Source organism: Hydra vulgaris, chromosome 13, assembly GCF_038396675.1.
Source record: "Hydra vulgaris chromosome 13, alternate assembly HydraT2T_AEP".
NCBI lineage: Eukaryota > Metazoa > Cnidaria > Hydrozoa > Anthoathecata > Hydridae > Hydra > Hydra vulgaris.
Genome location: NC_088932.1, coordinates 26,031,258 through 26,052,179, shown reverse-complemented (window position 1 = coordinate 26,052,179; position 20,922 = coordinate 26,031,258). Strand labels below are relative to the sequence as shown.

Sequence of the window (20,922 nt, the reverse complement as noted above, 5' to 3'; positions counted from 1 at the left end):
TGTTATAAAAGAAGTTAAAATCTATTATATATACATATATATATATATATATATATATATATATATATATATATATATATATATATATATATATATATATATATATATATATATATATATATATATATTAGTACTTCTTGTAATAATATTCAATAATATATTTACTAATAAAAAGTTACAAATTCTAGAAATACAATTGTTATATCAGAACGCAATAGTAGAATTTTTCTAAGATATATTTCTATTATATATAAGAATTAAGTAAAACCACTTAAAAAACAATTTTTATAACCCAAAATAATTTTATGTTTTAGTGATCACAACCATTTTTTTGAGGACTTGATTTACGCTTTTGTTTACACATTATTGATAATTTATTTTTTTAACTTTATATATTATGATTTTAATTAACTTTTAAAACCTTCACTTTAACAAAACATAACAAAAAAAAAGTTTTTTTGAACATAAACAAGTTTTAAACCTTTTAAAGACAAATTAAGCTTAATAAAAAAAAAATCAAAAAAATAACTTTTGATTCGTAAAAAAATTTTCAAATAAAACTGTACAAAATTAAAAAAAAACTAATTCATGACTATATCTATACCTACACCTTTGTTTGCGTAAACCTAGCCCTGCTTTTCTTTAAAAAAACAACAACAGTAAAAACTTGGAAAAAAATCAACAAAAAGTTAAAGTAAAAAGAAAAATATGAAAAGTTTAACAATAAAAATCACAAAAATAATTAATGAATACAGAAAAACTATAAGGAATAAAAACTCCAAAATAATATTAAAAAATTGCAATTCAGTTATCTAAAATTTTTTACAAAAGTATTTTGCTAAATCTTCAATTTAGAATTTTATTTAAGACAACTGCAAGAGGAATCATTATGATGGCAGTTAATATCAAAACAAATAAAGGACTACAAAAAGAATCAATTAATTTTGAAGAATTGACTAATACAATCTCCTCACTGTTTTTAGGCTTTAATTGAGTTTCTGATTTACTAGCTTCAATTACTTTATCTTGAGTAGCACAATCATTGTGATTATTTGAGAGCATATCAATTTTATTGTCAAAAGAAACATCCTCATCCTGACTACTACAGACAGATTCGGTGTCAGGAAATTCTTCAGTTTTGAAATCATTCATTTGAGCTGAAGAAACTAATGATTCCATTGAACTATTCATATTTAGACTAGCAGTTTCTTCCAATGGTAATTTTGGTTGATTGATTTCAAAATTTGGGACTGATAAATGATTTTCTGATGCAACAGGCTTTTGAGGATTCTCTGATGCAAAAGTATTTTGATTATCTGATGCAATAGATCTTGATGGTGATGGTGATGGTTTATACTGAACTGATAAGCGTAAGCTTTTACTCCTAAAAAATCAATAGTGTTATAAAAAGAAAAGTTGTGAAAATCACATTTTTTTTAAAAAACTCTTTAACAAAACTTGAAATACACAGTAAAAATATTATGAAAATAATTCATTATTATTTTTTAAAATTTCACCTAACAAATACGTTATAAATTAAATTAAAAATTGATAAGTTTTTAGGAATGTGAAGTGTTGAACTTTAAATAACAATTTCAGGTTATCATTCAATCTCATTTACAAAAATTTGTAAATCACACTCCAGTGTGTTTATGAAGTTTTTTTTTAACTTAAACAGAACTACCACTATTACTGTGGTTGTTATAAAAGCCATGGTTCCTGAAACACATAAAAATCTGCAGGGTCTAAAATTTGTGGCTTTATAAGCATTTTTATTTTAACTTGGAAAAAAGATTTTTTTAATACTTAATAATTTTTCAAAAGTTATTATTAAAAAACTGGGGAAGGGGCATGCTCCTCCTGTCTTCCTCCCTACCCACATTGCTGGAACCATAAAAATATTAATAATATTGTGGTTTTCATAACAGCAACAGTATTTTGACTGTTGTGTTGCTTAACATAATAGCAACATAAAAAATGAAAACTTTTTTAAAAAATAATTAACTGATGGATTTAAACCAATATATTTAATTTTTTTTTAAATTTGCGTATTTTAACTCTTTCACTACCCCAAGCCAATGACAGCGGCTTTTGATTTTTCAAAATTTTTACAGCAAGCCACTTGTAGCGGCTTTTGAGTATGCTTCACAGTTTATCCTTTTTTATACATAACTTTTTATTTTAGACACATAATTAGTTTGTTTTTAAAGTTTAATTGATTCTCTACATAATCAAGAACAAATAACAGCCATAATGTGTAATTATAGAAAGCTATCATTTTATAAACTTATTTCTAAAATAAAACAGCATTAGCACTGTAAAATTTAACATGTAGAAGTGCATAAGTATTTAGCTAAGTAATAGGAAAAGTCTTTTAAAGAAAAACATTCTTATTATACATTAAGTTTTGTTTTGGACTTAATGTTTTAGTTACTATAGATAAAAACAATGATTTTAAGCAAAGAGATTTTCTTGCTATTAAAAAACTTATTTTATTAAAAAGCTTATTTGTTTAGCATCTATTGATATAAAATTTTTTATCTTTTCAAAGAGATTTATTATTTGAGTTTTAATTAGTTTTCAATGTGATGACATTCAAATTTTATACAAAAAAATGTGTGGTCACAACAAAAAGATTTTTATTAAAATGGCTGGTAGTGAAAGAGTTAAATAACTTTTAAATTTTATTGCAAAATCAACTTTTGAGTTTCAGTGTGCTCATGGTACTATAAAACACTATTTGCACAAAATGGGAAATACCTCAAGCTCAGTGTTTAGATACTACACAAACTTCAGCTCAGTGTTTGGATACTTCACAAACCTTAACTCAGTGTTTGGATACTACACAAACTTCAACTCATGATAAAACAGTGTTTAGACACAAATGGAATGTTAGTTAACTAGGTTAGAAAGCACCTTCAAAAACTTTTATAAATTTAGACCACACCTTTAACTGGTTTGAACATGTCATCGTCAGAGATGAGAAATAGTTACTTTACATTAAACTACACTAGAAAATGCCAGAAACTTTAAGAATCAACTAAAACCGCAAAAAGGCTTGATTTGGTGGGACATGTGAATAACTATAGGTTGTTGCCACCATTACAGCGGAAGCGGAGCACTTGTCATATTAGTTGTTGTTACAGCAGTGATCTACTGTGCTCAACTCAAAAAGTTTCAACTTCCTACATGTCATCGTCAGAGATGAGAAATAGTTACATTACATTAAACTACACTAGAAAATGCCAGAAACTTTAAGAATCAACTGTTACGGCTTAGGGTTTATTAATAGTAATGTGGCAATTGCTAGGGCTACTGAATAGTGAACTGAGTACTATCTATGCTTTGAGTCAAGCTCTTTAACAAATTTAAAAATGAATGAAGTACCAAAAACACAAAAAACCATTGTCATCATTCACTAATATTCGTGGTCTCCGAAGTAACTTTTCTTCTGTTGAACCTTATCTCTTGCAAAGTTCACCAGACCTACTTGTGAGACTAATTTGAGTTTAGCTGTTTCATCTTGCGATCTTAGTGTTGATGGTTATCTTCCTTTAATTCGTAAAGAATCTAATAGTCACATGCTTGGTCTGGGCATTTACATTTGTAAGAATTCACCCATTTGTTGGGAAACTAGGTTTGAATCCACAGACTATTTTCTTATGTGCTTTTGTTTAGCACCACTTCACTCTATTGTCTTTCTCTTTGTTCTGTATCGCTCTCCTTCATCTCAAGACTGCACTCCTTTTGATGTTATTTCTGATCATATTGACCAAGCCCTCTCTCTTTATCCATTAGCTAATATTGTTGTTGTTGGTGACTTTAATGCTTATCACACTGAATGGCTTAGGTCTAGTGTCAGTGACTCTGCAGGTATTAAAGCCCACAACTTTTGCCTTTCTCAATCTCTAAGTCAAATAGCCAACTTTTTAACTCGCTTTCTAGACAACCTGAATCATTTACCTTCTCTACTTGACCTATGTCTTGTTTCTGATCCTAATCAGTGCTCAGTTTCTCTACATTTACTCTTTGGTGCTTCTGATCATGGTTTGATCTCACTAAAAGATATCAATAAAACCTATCGGTTATTATTGTTAGCAAATCAGCTGTAGATCTTCTCGTTCTACAGCTGATTTGCTAACAATAATAACCGATAGGTTTTATTGTGCATTAGATAGAGATGGAGAAGTTAAAACCATCGCTCTTGACATTTCTAAAGTTGGGCATGCTGGTATTCTCCATAAGCTTTCTTTTTATGGTGTATTTAGTAACATCTTTAAGATTATCGAGTCCTTCCTTTCCAATCGTAGCTTAAAAGTTGTCCTCGATGGACAGGATTCTTCTTCATATCCTGTAACTTCAGGGGTTCCTTAAGGTTAAACCATTGGTCCTACACTCTTTTTAACTGACATTAACGATCTTCCAGATATTCTCACATCTAATGTGGTGATGATACTACCATTTATTCTTGTCATGATAAGAAGCCAACACACTCTGATTGCTTGGAGGGGGCATTTGAGCTTGGAAAGGATCTCACTTCTGCTACAGCATGGGGCTCACAATGGCTGGTGAACTTTAATTCAGATAAAACTCAATTTTTTTCAGCCAATCGTTATCGCAATAATTTAGATCTTCCTATATTTATGAACGGTAATGTACTTGATGAGTCATCTACCCTTCATCTTCTAGGACAAAGTCTTACTTCTGATCTTTCTTGGAAACCATATATCAAATCCGTTGCACAATTAGCATCTGCTAAGATTGCATCTCTTTATCAAGCTCAACACTTTCTTACTCTGGATTCTATTCTTTATCTCTACTAATCTCAAGTCCGGCCTTGTATGGAATAATGTTGCCATACCTGGGGCAGATCTTTTAATGATGCCCTTTCTCTTTAAAAAAAGGTGCAAAAATGCATTGTAAACATAGTTGGACCTGCTCTTGCAGCCAACCTCCAATCATTATCACATTGTCGTAATGTTGCTTCTCTTTATCTTTTCTACGAATACTATAATGGACACTGCTCTAAAGAACTTGCATCTCTTGTGCCATATACTAAAATTCATTCTAATGTTACTTGTCATTCAATTAAGTCTCATCCTTTTTCTGTGACTGTTCCTAAGTGCTCCAAAAACTCTTATTCGTCTAGTTTTTTTCCTTGAAAATCAGTTCTTTGGAATTTGCTTCTATTATTTTGCTATCCTGATTCATATGATTTGCAATCTTTTAAGTCGACTGTCAATCGTTATCTTGCTCTACAAACTTTTTTCCAGTAACTTCCAACTCTTATAGTGGTTACTTAAAAAAAAATTCTGTTATATTTATATATTTTTATATGTGAAACTGCCTATACCTTATCATCTTTATAGATTATGATTTAGATGGTTTTAATTTAGATGGTTTTAAATTTTAAAACAATTTGAATGGTTTCATTAAGAGTTCTTTATAGAAAAAATTCTATAAAAAATTTCAAACCAATCAAATTAACTTATTTGAATAACTTTAAAATAAAAATTCATTGAAGTAGAGGATTAGATCCAGCTACATTTATAATATACTTTCAGACCTTGACTCAGTAGTAAGTGATAATCCAAGAAAACATAAAGTAGAGAAATACCAACAAAAATACGATAATTGTAAGAATATAGAAATACCAACAAAAATATGATAATTGTTAGCAGTAAATAAATTTTGATTGGGTTAAAATACACAAGCCACTGCAAGCCTAAAACTGTCACAAAAAATAGATCAGATTCAAAATTGGCTAACTATATTAAGTAACCAAAAATTTAGGACTTTTTGTCAATACATATAACTGTGTTATCAGCAAATAGAACCACTTTATATGTTAATGTCAGGATAACTAAAATCATTAATAAAGAAGAGGAACAATACAGGACCAAGGATCTAATGCACAATAGAACCTTTCTGTTAAAACAGTTAACAAGCCAGCTGAAGAAAAAGAGAATCGAACAACGAATGTCAGAAAGTTGTTAGACTCAAGCTGAGATAATAGAAGTTTATTAAAGCCTCAAAGACCTTGCTAATAATAAAGAGAAGACTGGTTGGTAATATTTAATAATTATAATATCCAAATAAAATGATTATTTATATTAGTTAAAAGAGTGTTCTTCATAGTTTTTTAAAATTACAGTTTTCAAGCAGACAGGAAAACAAGATTTAAGCACTTATTAAACAGTTTAGAGAGTATTGAAGTTCTGGAGTACACTTGTAAGACTGACAAGAAATTTTGTCTGAACCACAAGCTGTAAAAAAGTTTGAGAGAAATAAATTTAGCAACATTAGGGAAACAGGTGTGGTTAGATTGTTTAACAATGGACTAAACTAGTCCTCTAAGACGGCTAATCTTAATGATCAAAAACATCTTAAATTTAATGATCAAAAAGTTTGATCATTAAATTTAAGATATGAATTAGAGAAAAAGTTTTTTGCAAATAGTTCTGCCTCATCTTCAGAATGGTAATAAAATCAGATCCACATCAATAGAGGCAAAATATAAGATTTTTCTTTGATTTAATGACACTGATCATGATTTGTCGAAATTCTCTAGAACATAACTACTAAGATAAAATACAAGATTTAGTAAATTGAGAATAATGGGGCTGAGACAATTTTGCATTGTTTTATTGCATTAATAAGTAATTGCAATAATAACCATGTTTGTTCTCAAGAGAATTATTTTTGTAAAAAAGATTTGATTATGATTAGAAATAACAGCTGCACAAGAAGGTGATAATGCTTGAAAAACCAACAAGAAAGAAAAAAACCATGGAGTGCACAAGAAGGTAAATATGATGCTTGAAAAAACTAACAAGAAAGAATAAAGTCATGGAGCTGCATAAGAAGGTGAATATGATGCTTGAAAAAACCAACAAGAAAGAATAAAACTATGGAGCTGCACAAGAAGGTGAATACAATGAAGCTTGAAAAAACCAACAAGAACGTATAAAAATGACAAACAAGGTTTATGTTAGGAGTTGAGAAAACTTACCATCAGCCAGCCTCAGAATCATTAAACTGAGTTATAGAGCTGTATTCTCATAAAAACCCATGAATAGACTCAAGAATTCATTATCCTAAGCAAGAAACAATGTAACATAGGTTAACATTTTACACCAGACTAAAAAGGAATGCAAGGCTATAAATAAATCAAAAAATTTATTTAAACAAATATACTAAAAAGTGATGTATTCCTTCCATCAATAAGTATCAATTAAATGGTGCATATTTGTTCTGGTTTGATTTAACAACTTTTTACTATGCAAAAACATAACATACCTAAAAAAGAAAAAAATTAAAATATTTTGAAAAAGTTGTATAACCCTGCAAATTTGTCAGAATGATGTAGCTTTGAAAATTTTTGGAGTAGTTTGAAAGGTCTTGTCTACCAGAATTATTGGCAAGCAGAATATCTTATAAATTTACGTTCTAGGATCAAGTTTGCCTTAAAAAAATTATGATATTATGCTTATACAGAATTTAGCTCAGTCTATACCAGGTCTAGCATATAGTGTAAGGAGGAATGATTTAATTGAAAATAACTAACTATATATACAGAAATTTAAAAAAATATGTTTTCTAAAATATTTTTTCTTTTTGTTTTACTATATATTTTATAGGAGCCAATTTTAAGCTGTGACCTGTTCATAATTTTATGACTATAACACAAGTTACTTAACAGACTGTATGAATACACAAAGTAAAATAACATGAAATCTGCTACGGCAAGATTTTAAATTTGTGCTTATAGACTGTAACTAGATACCTTATCTAATTATGCTACATGCTACATGAAAGCGTGGAGAATAATAACTTATAGACTATAAGCAAACTGACAAAATAAAATGAAGGAAGTTTTAAAATAATGAAAGCAAAGTAAAAAATATATAATAGATAATAAAAGTCATAGAAAAAATACATAAGAAAAGAGAAAGTAAAACAACAACTATATTAATTCACTTTTCATTTTCTGTACTAGTAAAAATCCAAAAAAAGAAATTCATAGTATGCAGTTAGGTTATTAAAAAACAAGTGTAAAGAACAATTAAATATTAAGTGATTAGCAAATTGTAACACAGTAATTTAGGAAAATTAATTAAAATGTCTACCAATTCATTTATTTTGTAAATATTAAAGTTTATTTACTCTTTAGATATTAGGTTTTTGTTATGTTTCCTGTGTGAGATAATGTCTGATGGTTTAAAAAAAAAAAAATTATTATTTTGAATACTATATATATATATATATATATATCTGTGTGAATATATATAAATTTTTTTAATGTTCATTATTCTAAAAACAGATTTATGATTCTGGTATAGAAAGTTTAGTTACATATAAGTTAAATACCTTGTAAATGTAGGTGGTGAAGGTCTTATTATTTCATCAGAAATAACTGCATGTTCTGGTTTTCCACTACAAAAAGAATCATACAATATAATTACTACTATAAATATGCATACACACATAAACACAGTATTGTGTACTTTTTTGATATAACTAATTTTTTCATTACCAGACTATATTTAAAACAACATAATGTACATTTCTGTGTTAACTTTGTTTTATTTGGAAGAGATGGCAATTTATTTAACATGCAATTATTTAACTAGTACAAACAGAAAACAAAGTTGTACTTTAGTCATTCAAAAAATGAATTTTATTAAGTGCACTGTAACAATCTGGTCATAAATACATCATATACATCATTTTTTGAGTTACAACAGAAAAAGTGAAACTTTGCTACAATAATTTTATTTTATGAGTAGCATTCTTAAAAAAAGTCTTATTGTGTACTGCTTGAACAGCAGTAAACACTAAGACTTATTTTAAGTTTTTTTATTTTTAAAAAAAGCTAGTGATATAATTAATTTTTCAAAAATAAATTCTAGTGTATGGTTTTTTTATAATTTTCTGTTTACTTGGATTTAAATTATCACAATATGCGAAACTAAAATGCAAATTTTTGTTTTATAATTTTACAATAAAATATTAAATAAACCTTTCGTTTTTGTAATATTTTTATTTTAGTTTTAAAACAAATAGTATTTTATAAGTTTTAAAATAAACTTTTCCAAAATAAGTTAATATTTTCATTGAATTTTATTGGTCATATCGGATAAACTAAAGTATTTATCAAACAAACTGAAAAGAAAAACTGATATTTTAGGCTCTCTCTCTCTCTCTCTCTCTCTCTCTCTCTCTCTCTCTCTCTCTCTCTCTATATATATATATATATATATATATATTTATATATATATATATATAAATATATATATATGTGTGTGTATATATATGTATGGGTATATATATGTATGTGTGTGTGTATATAAATATATATATATATATATATATATAAATATATATATATATATATATATATATATATATATATATATATATATATATATATATATATATATATATATATATATATATATATATATATATATATATATATAAAGACCAATTACGACTTAAGCAAAATACCAGCAAATTAATTCAGGAAACAAGTTGTGTTCATATCTTAAATAACTTCTTGTAACTTCACCATTTTATTTCCATTTTTAAGCCTTATATTAGGCTCATGTTTAATTTTTTTAATAAAAATTTGGTTTTTTGAATGGTGTGTTTAGAGAGTATTGAAGGTTTTTAAATTTGCAATTATAATTAAACTTTTTCACTGCATTTCAGTTTATGAAGTGTTTCAGCTCTAAGTGTCACTTTTGACAAAATGAACAATAAACTTTGATCTGTCTTTTCTTAAATAACTACTATTATCAAAAAAAATAGTTTTCACCAACAAATTTATTTTTATATTTTATTATTACTAAAAAAATTATTTTTGGTTTTTAGATTTTAATAGAGCAACTTGTTTTTAACAATCCACAGCCGTATTCTTCTCTCCAGAGTATTCTTAGAACTTTTCAAAGTTTTGGAAAAAAAATTAACTTAATAATAGCAAGTTGGCAAGTTATCCATAAGCAATCACACCAAAATAAATATGCACCATTTGATTGATACTTACTGATGAAAGGAACAAGTCATTTCTTAGTACATTTGTTTAAATATATTTTTTGATTTATAACCAATATGGAAAACTAAAACATTAAAATATAATTTTATTGTTTGGTTTTAACAACACTTATTTTTATTGATGTCAAAAGTTTATTGACATCAACACTTTAATCAGACCAGATTTCTTTTGAAAGAAAAAAACAGAACTTTCCTTTCAGAAAAACAATATGGTTTTTAAAATGAAAAAGTTTTTTGTTAATATCTCGATAAATAGTTTGTTTTGGTTATTTTAATTAACTCTAAACTTATTTTCTAAGGTTTATTTAAGATATGAACACAACTTCCAAGGTTTATTTAAGATATGAACACAACTTTTAAGGTTTAGTTAAGATGAACTTGTCTCAGCATTTTGGGATCCATTTAAAAACCACTAAAACACAACTTAATTGACTAGAATATATTTTTTTTAAACTTAGAATTTTTAGTTTGCATTTTTTTATCGTTTTCATTGTTTTACAGTTTTTAGAGTTACATTTTATTTGTTTTATTTTATTTCTTATTTTTGTTTTATTGAATATTATTAAATAAGGGATATGCAAAATGAGGTGTACATTTTAAATAAAAAAGGTGTACTTTAAAAAAAAATCTGGTCTGATGCGTTCAACTTTATCAATAAAATCTCAATAACAGTCAATAAAAACATTGATGTAAAAAGTGAAATTTTAAGTTTTTTGGTTAAGTGATTAAATATTATAATAAACTGTTGTTAAATAACTTGTTTAAACTGTTGTTAATTAACTAGATTAAATCATCATAATTGTCAATATGACAAAAAGTTAATATGTGCTTATTTGAAATAATTTTATTGATAAATACATTTATCATTGTTATTTGTTATTTACAAATGATTTTTTAAAAAAGCTGTAAAAAAGTTGAATATTAATTAGTTTTTGTTCTCCTATGGAACTCTGATGTTTTCCTATGGAAAATGGATAGAGAGGCTTTATTTTAAAAATTCTACAAAACAAATATTACCTGTATATAAATGATAAAATTGCCAAGTAACACTTTAAAAGTTTTAAATTAGTTTTATTTTAACAAACAAAACTATAATAATTTATATAAAAATTTAGTATAAAGAAGATATATAAAGATAAATTTAATTTATCTAGATACTTAAAAAAAATAAGGTTGCTTAAATAAAATCTTTAAACCTATAAAATATTTTATTTTTAGAATTTTTTGAAAAATAATAGAAAAACATTTGATTTGCTGATTGCTATTTAAGTTTAAATTTTTTTTTAATTTACAAATATTTATTTTATCTTTTATTGATTTTGCTTAAATTGATGAAGTATCAAAACAATGCTTCTAACCAAAAATAAACTTTTATTGTTTACTTTAATTCATTTTTGGGACTGTCAAGGAGTTACTTTACTCACAATATTATTTTGGGACTGTCAAGGAGTTACTTTACTCGCAATATTATTTTTAAGTTGTTATGGTTTCAAAACTGTGTTTTTCCACTAATCTAAAACATAAGTTATTTCTTATTATTTAGAGTGTTGAGAGAACATTAAATTTTTCATTTTGTTTTTCTTTCAAATTCACAATTATATAAACTTTTCTTACATTGTAAATATTTCATATAATTTATATAATATAAATTATAGAGTATAAAGAATAATTATAGAGTATAAATTTTAATTTTAAAATATTCAGTTATATATTAAATATAGTTATGGCAATATAACTAGTTGTAATAAATTTACCCAAACTTTGGCTTTGGTTTTCTAAATAAATTGTGTGGAGATAAAATTTTGGATTTCTTTAAAACCTTTGGTGTATTACTTTGGCTAAAAAAAGTATAAATAATAATATAAATAAATTAAACAATTTAAATGTGTCCATATATAAAACATATTTAAAAAACTTTTTTTTTTTCTAATTATAATACTGTATTGTTATACTTTATTTCTATTGTTATCACATAACATTTAAAATATATATTTGTAACATTTAAAAAATATATTTATATTATTTAACTATTAACTACATTATGGCAAGAATCATATTTTTTAATTTAAAGTAAATCTAGTTCTATTTTGTAATTTGAAATAAGCTAGCTAACATTGTTCAACATTATATAGGACTGTGATTTGAGAGTACAAAAAAAAAAGTTTTTTCAAATTTTTTTTTTAGTAAACTATGTATTAAATTCGTTGCAAGATGGCTATTTTTAAAACAATCAAAAAATTGCAAATTAAAGAAAACTATAGAAAAGCCAGTCAAGAAACCTAAACTTGAAGGAACACCTATAGAAAAGTCATCAAGAAACTTGAACAAGAAAAAATACCTATAGAAAAGCTATCAAGAAACCTTAAAAATAAAAAACACCTATAGAAAAGGCAGCCAAGAAACTTAAAGAAAAAAAGAATACCTATAGAAAAGCCAGCCAAGTAACCTAAACAGGAAAGAACAACTATAGAAAAGCCATCAAGAAGAAACCTAAACAAGAATAAATACCTATGGAAAAGGCAGCCAAGAAACTTAAAGAAGAAAGAATACCTATAGAAAAGCCAGCCAAGAAACCTAAGCAACAAAAAAAAACTTTAAAAGAGGTTGTGAACCTAAAAAAAAAAAATACAATTCAAAAAATTAAAACAAAATTAAAACAACTTTTTAATAAAATTTTTTCTAACCTGTAAAAAGACATGTGTTCTACAGTACATTTCCAGAGATGTTTGCAAGATGGAGTATCATTTAAGCAAAAGACATAATTTTGCTTTTTCTTAAAATTAAAATAGAAATGAAAATAAAAATAGTTTTTTCAGTAACAAAAGATAAACAGAATCAAATAAAATAATATAACAATTTATAAACACACAAAAGTTTGAAAGTTTTTTAATTGCATTTTGAATTTTATTTTTTTAAATCTAAAATGATGTGATTTGACAAAAACTTTATCCCTTCATACTTTTTTTCGGGTTGCAGAGAAAATTTTTAGTAGGGGTGTACCGGAATAAAAACTTTAAATTCCAGGCAGAGATTCCAGCTGGATTTGCAGGAATTGTTAATAAAATTCCAGCCGGAACAAGAATTATATTTATATTTTTACCTTCAAGATTAAAGAGAAAACCTGCACCTCAGCATCGTGGCTATAATATATATTTATAACCTATAATATATATATATATATATATATATATATATATATATATATATATATATATATATATATATATATATATATATATATATATATATATATATATATATATATATAACCTAATTCATTAATTTGATTCTTGTTTCATTTAAATCTAATACATTGTTTTTGTTTGTTTTTATAATTTTATGAATTGAAAACTTTTACCTGCATAATCTTTATATTTAAAATTATTACTTTCTATTTTACCATTAGGTTAAATTGAAATATTTACTGTATTAGGCATCCTATATTTTTTAATTGTATAAAATTTAAGTAACATTTAAAATGAGACTATTCTCATTTGCAACATTTTTGATGAAAAAAAAGAGCTAGTTTATAGCCTAAATCTGGATAGCAACTCTTTTTGCACCACAATATTCATAAACTTTTAGAAATCCTTACATAATTAATTATTGCAAATAAAATTACAGTGTTAGTTTAGAAATTTGTATTTCTTTTCAAAGTGTTAATACAGAAAAAAACTAGAAGTTTTATGAATGAAACATTATGACTGCTATGACAATATGAATACAGTTGAATCACTATGAAAGGACTTCATAAGTTCTACGTAAACTAATTTTGTTGAGAAAAACAAATAAATTGTTTTTTCATTGTAATGACTGAATTGCAAGTTTTTGGGTGAAAATTTTGTTTACATAACACATTTAAAAAGTTTTTTTTAATGAAATAGATTTAATTATTAAATGAAATTTAATTATTAAAAGATTTAATTATTAAAGGCTCATAAATCCTTCTTTTTAAAAAATTCATTAAAAAAATAAAAAAACTAATAACGATATATAGTAACAATCAAAAAGTAAAACATTGTCAAATATATTTAAAAATTTTCTTATAAGAAATACCTTATGCTTGAGTGTTTGAATGTAAAATAATTTGTTGTCATATGAAACTTTATTTATATCTGACCTAAAAAATATATTTTTGAAAACATATATTATTTATAATGTTTTAGTGCTTATATAAGTTTAAGCAATTAAGTTAATTTCATTACAAACTAAAAATTGTGTTGTATTTAAAAATGTAAATTACCAATCAAAAATTATTATTATATCTTTATAACTTTTGTTCTTAGTCATTTAACTAAAAATAACAGCAGTAAAAAACAAGTTTTGGCATTGCAAGTTATTGCAAGTTAGTTTATAAAAACATTGCAAGATAGTTTATGCAAAATAGGAGAGCAAGATGCAGCAAATTTTTTAGACATACTAGATTTTATATTTATTAACAATAAAAATAATGCAACCATTTTTTCTAGCATCAAAGGTAAGCCTGTGTAAAAAATTTTGTATTGGGAACCTTTACTGAAATATATGCAGTGGTTTAAGTCTTTTAACACTAAGCACTTCATAAACAAAACATTAAATTTAAACATTAACACTTCATGAATGAAAAATAAAAAACAAAGGCAATGATGCCATTAAATTAACTTATTAAATATACAAATTAGTTATTAATAATAATTTCTTATTAAATATATAAAAAGTTAACAGTTTTTAACAAAATAATGTGATTTTTAATAAATAAAAAATGTGTAGCTATTTACTTATGTAGTTATTTGCTTATATATTCTAACTTATGTAGCAACTATTGTATAAAATTTAATGTTTTTTTTCATTACAAAATATCAAAGAATTGATATAACTCATTTTTATTATTGCATTTTTTTTTTTGCTGCAAAAAAGTTTATTATTAAAGAAGAACTGAGAAAAACATTTCATAACTGATATTAATCAGATAGATATCAGAGGATTTATTGAATAACTTGATAAAATGATTATTACTTTTTTAACCTCAATATCAATACAATTATTCATCAAGAAAATTTTAATTTCTTCACACATGAAATTACTGTATCAAGTTTTTAAATATAAGATATACATAAAATATAGAATAAAAAATAAGATATACATATATAAAATATATACATAAGATATAATATAAGATATATATGACCAAGGTTTCAAAGTAAAATAACTTTAAAAAAATATTTACCAGACAAATCCAGAAACTCGTTTGGCCTCTCGAATAACTTGTATACCATGAGGTGTTAAACCAAGATACAGAGGTAAATCATCATGGTCCTGAAAAAAACCAAGATACAGAGGTTAATCATCATGGTCCTTAAAAAAACCAGGAGCGAATTCCAAAAAACTGATATTTGAGGAAAAAACAAGAAGAATTTTTTTCCTAAGTGCTCCAAAAAAGAATTTATGGCGCACTTAGTAACAGACACAGGATGAGACTTAATTGAATGAGTAACATGAGAATGAACTTTAGTAGATGAGACAAGAGACGCTAGCTCTATAGAGCCCTTTATAGTATTTGTAGAAAAGAGAAAGAGAAGCAATATTACCACAATTTGACAATAGTTGAAGGTTGGCTGCAAGAGCAGGTCCAACTATATTTACAATGCATTTTTGCACCTTGTTTAAAAGAGAAAGGGCATTCGAAGATCTGCTCTAGATATGGAAATAGTATTCCATACAAGGATTGGAGATTTACTGGCATAAAGAATAGAATCCGGACTAAGAAATTGGAGTTAATCCTAGAAGAAAAAGGATAGATGGTAATGTACTTATCAAGTACATTACCATTCATAAATATAGGAAGATCTAGACTGTTGCGACAATGAATAGCTGAGAAAAATTGAGTTTTATCTGCGTTGAAGTTCACCAGTCACTGAAAGACCCATGCTCTATCCATGTCCCCTCCAAGCAATCAGAGGGTGTTGGTTTCTTATCAAGACAAAAATAAATGGTAGTATCATCAGCAAACAATGCCACCTTAGATGTAAGAATTTCTGGGAGATTGTTAATGTAAATTAAAAAAAGTATAGAGCCAATCATTGAACCTTGAGGAACCCCTGAAATTACAGGATATGAAGAAAAGTGCTGTCCATTGAGGACAACTTTTATACTACAATTGTTAAGGAAGGATTCAATAATCTTAAAGATGTTACCTGATACATTGTAAGGAGAGAGGTTATGGAGAAGACCAGCATGCCAAACTTTATCAAAAGCTTTAGAAATGTCAAGAGTGATAGCTTCATCCTCTTCACATCTATCTAATGCGCAATAAAATCTATCTAATGCGCAATAAAATCTATCCGTTATCACCATTAACCAGCAGTAGAATAAGAAGATCGAAATACATATTAATGATCATAAAGTAAGTTATTAGATTCAAAATGAGAAATTTAGTGTTTGTTAATTAACGATTCAAAAACCTTGATGGTAGCTAGATGAGTCAGATCGCTTTCTAGAATTTTTTGAAAATAGGGATAACAGATGCTGTTTTCCAGCAGGCTGGAAAACAAGACTCTGATAAGCACTTGTTAAATAGTTTCAACCTGTTTGTCGGCTATATCAGGTAGGATGTGATTAGAGGATTTAAAAAATGAGATTGATGGAAAGTTCTTAGAAAACAATTCAGCTTTGTCTTTAAGTGAGGTGACAAAATCTGAGCATGCATAAGAGGTGGAATAACAGATTTGCCCTCATTATAGACACTGTTAAAGATTCTAAAAAGAGCAATGGAGCCTAATTTTTGAGATAAAATACAAGATTTTATGACCTGAGAAAAGTGGGCTTAGACATTAGACAAAACCATAAGTAAGAAGTTCTAGATTCAATCCTTATAACTTTCTTCTCACAGCAGCCTTGTGCTTAACTTGTTTCTCTTTGCAGCAGTCAAGTCGTTTACCAAGTTTTATGCTTCAGAACAAAATAAAATTATAAAAACAGTCTCCTTAACTGTAGTGATTCCCCTAGCCTTGTGAAAATTAAAATAAAGTCTCCATTTTTTTATAAAGTAATAATCACAAAATAATTAAGTGGCTTTAGTCAATCTTTTAACATCCACCTTAAAATTTGAATTAAATTTTATTAATACTTATGAAAATCAAAAATTGTAAGGTCTACACAAAATCAACTCATCAAAAAAATATATAATTAAATAATTTTTTTAAACCTTTTAAAGGAAATCAGTAAAGACACTATATCATATAGATCTTTAAATTTTTATTTTCACAAAGATTTGTGGTTCATTTGTAAAGAAAGTTAAATATTATTACTTAGATTTATAAATATTACAATAAAAATACTTCTAGGACTTTAGTACAATACAATAAAAACATTACATTAGCAACATTATACAAGTTATAAAGGTTATTATTCAAAACTATGAAAATCATTAACCTTGCAAGGGTGCGGATCAACACCATACAAATCTTGACTTTTAACAACATTAAGAAATTTACTCTCAATTTCTGCAGGTGAACATCCAGTCAAACTTTTATGACATTCCACAATCTTTTCAAGCAGCTTTTCATTCTGAAATTTAAATAAGATTAAACTCTAAAATAAAAGAAGTAAAAAACTATTATACATCATATTTGTTCCTTTTAACACAACCATAGGGCTATTAATAAATAACCATAGGGCTATTATTGCCTAAAACTTAATTATAATATAACCATTATGTAGGTCCCATCATGATCATATTATAAATAATTTTGCCCATTTTGTAGTAGCAATAAAAAAATTTTATACAAGTTCGATATTTGGTCATAGGCTTACATTTGTTTTTAAACATCCTTGTTTCCAACAAGGCTGCAAGCAACAAATAATTAGAGTTGGAAGTTACTGAAAGATATAAGATGAAGATTGTAGAGCAAGATAATGATTGACAGATCACTTAAAGGATTGTAAAATATATGAATCAGGAAAGCAAGATAAAGGATGCGAATTCAAAGGACTGATGTTCGAGAAAAAAACTAGACGAAAGAGTTTTTGGAGCACTTAGGAACAGTCACAAAAAAAGGATGAAACTTAATTGAATGACAAGTAACACGAGAATGAATATTAGTAGAAGACACAAGAGACAAGAGAAACTCTAAAGACCAGTGCCCATTATTGTATTTGTAGAGAAGAGAAAAAAAAGCAACATTACAACAATGTGATAATGATTGGAGGTTGGCTGCAAGAGCAGGTCCAACTATGTTTACAATGCATTTTTGCACCTTGTCTAAAAAAGAAAGCGCATCATTAGAAGATCCGCCCCAGATATGGCAACAGTATTCTACACAAGGCTGGATTTGAGATTTAAAGAGATAAAGAATAGAAACCAGAGTAAGAAAGTGTGAGCTCGATAAAAAGATGCAACCTTAGCAGATGCTACTTTTTCAACGGATTTGATATATGTTTTCCAAGAAAGATCAGAAGTAAGACTTTAACCTAAAAGATGAAGGGTAGATGACTCATCGAGTACATTACCGTTCATAAATATAGGAAGATCTAAATTATTGTGATGATTGGCTGAAAAAAATTGAGTTTTATCTGAGTTAAAGTTTATCAGCCACTATGAGCCCCATGCTGTAGCAGAAGTGAGATCCTTTTCAAGCTCAAATGCCCCCTCCAAGCAATCAGACAGTGTTGGCTTCTTTTCATGACAAGAATAAATGGTAGTACATCAGCGAACAATGCCACTTTAGATGTGAGAATATCTGGGAGATCGTAAATAGAAATTAAAAAGAGTACAGAGCCAAGGATAGAACCTTGAGGTACCCCTAAAGTTACAGAATAAGAAGAGTGCTGTCCATTAAGGACAACTTTTAAGCTACGATTAGAAAGGAAGGATTCAATAATCTTAAAGATGTTGCCAGATACACCGTAAGAAGAAAGCTTATGAAGAAGACAAGCATGTCAAACTTTATCAAAAGCTTTAGGAATGTCAAGAGCCTTAACCTCTCCACCTTTATCTAATGCACGATAAAACCTATCGGTTATTATTGTTAGCAAATCAGCTATAGAATGAGAAGGTCGAAATCTATATTGATGATCAGAAAGTAAGTTATTAGATTCAAGATAAGAGATTAAGTGTTTGTTAATTAAAGATTCAAAAACCTTGCTTATGATAGGAAGAAGACTAATGGGATGGTAGTTAAACGAATCATATCGCTCTCCAGAATTTTTTAAAACAGGGATAACAGATGCCTGTTGAAAAACAAGACCTGATGAGCACTTGTTGAATAGTTTTGTAAGTATAGACGGCAGCTCTGGAGAACACTTCTGCGAGCCTATAACAGCCATGTTGTCCGGACCACAAGCTGTAGAAGAGTCTTAGCAGCAAATCACTTTAGATACTGGAGTGAACGAATGTAAAGCAATGGATCAACCTGTTTGATAGCTATATTAGGTAGAACGCAACTAGGAGAATTAAGAGATGATATTGATGAAAAGTTCTTAGCAAGTAATTCAGCTTTGTTTTTAGGTTAGGTGACAAAGTCTGAACCATACAAGAGAGGTGGAATTACAGATTTGCTCTTATTATTGATACTATTAAAGATTCTCCAGAAGTCACGACAGCCTAACTTTTGTGATGAAATATTCATGAAAAAAATTTCATGACCTGAGAATAGCAGGCTTTGGCATTAGGTTTCTAAATGGTTTCTAGCAGTAGTAAACAGATGTCTGTTTTCTGGAGAAATGTTTTACTAATAGATATGGAAGCAACGGTTTCGATTGGCAATTGCAGCAGCACAATGTGAGGAAAACATTGAAGAGTGAGGCTTGACCTGGAATCGTCAAGAGAGAATAAAAGATTTCATGCCAGCCTGAATCCACAAAGTTATGTAAGAAGCACATTTGTCAACAGGAAGACAAAAGATTTCTACCCAAGGGCTATCACAAAGATAATCATGGAAAGAGACCCAGTCAGCTTTAAGGTAGTTGTAAGAGATACAAGGATAGGGATAGGGGGATTCAGATGATGAAGAAGAGTGATATAATAGTTTTGGAGAAATCAAACCATGATCAGATGCACCTATAGGTGAATTTGGAGAAACTGAGCACTGATTAAGATCAGAGACAAGACATAAGTCGAGTAGAGAAGGTAAATGATTCGGGTTGTCTGGAAAGAATCACTGACACTAGAGCCAAGCCATTCAGTGTGGTGAGCATTAAAGTCACCAACAACAACAATATTAGCTGATGGATAAAGAGAGAGGGCTTGGTCAATATGATCAGAAATAACATCAAAAAGAGTGCAGTATTGAGATGAAGGAGAGCAATATAAAACAGAGAGAAAGGCAATAGAGTGAAGTAGTGCTAAACAAAAGCACATAAAAGAATAGCCTGTGAATTCAAACCTTTCATGGCAAATGGGTGAATTTTTACAAATGTAAATGCCAAGATCAAGCATGTGACTATTAGAGTCTTTACAAATTAAAGGAAGATAACCATCAACACTAAGATCGCAAAATGAGACAGCTGAACTCAAATTAGTCTCACAAAGAGCAAGTAGGTCTGGTGAACTTTGCAAGAGATAAGACTCAACAGAAGAAAAGTTACTTTAAAGACCACGAATATTAGTGAATGATAGGTATAGAGAACTTGGTGATGACGATGGTTTTTTGTATTTTATAGTTTTTGGTACTTCATTCATTTTTAAATTTGTTAAAGAACTTGACTTAAAGCATAGATAGTACTTAGTAAACTGTTTAATAGCCCAAGCAATTGCCTTATTACTATTAATAAACCCTAAGACGTAATAAAGGGCTGCAAATGTGGCCTTGACAATGCAAACCAAAAGTACAAACAGGGTCACCATCCATGTGCAACATGGCACTGTTAATACTTTGATATTTTTCAACT

General features: G+C 27.5%; 1 protein-coding gene across 1 annotated transcript in view; it reads right to left on the bottom strand.

Annotated features, from left to right (window-relative positions):
* Positions 1–709: 709 nt before the first annotated feature.
* LOC101238780 (FERM domain-containing protein 3) overlaps positions 710–20,922 on the bottom strand; it is a 37,704-nt gene continuing 17,491 nt past the window's right edge. The window contains exons 8-14 of the mRNA XM_065816530.1: positions 17,467–17,601; positions 15,263–15,351; positions 14,113–14,176; positions 12,741–12,829; positions 11,811–11,894; positions 8,371–8,436; positions 710–1,384 (exon numbers count right to left, since the gene is read on the bottom strand). Coding sequence (XP_065672602.1) covers positions 847–1,384; positions 8,371–8,436; positions 11,811–11,894; positions 12,741–12,829; positions 14,113–14,176; positions 15,263–15,351; positions 17,467–17,601 — 1,065 coding nt within the window. The 3' untranslated portion in view covers positions 710–846. The remainder of the gene's footprint in view (positions 1,385–8,370; positions 8,437–11,810; positions 11,895–12,740; positions 12,830–14,112; positions 14,177–15,262; positions 15,352–17,466; positions 17,602–20,922) is intronic.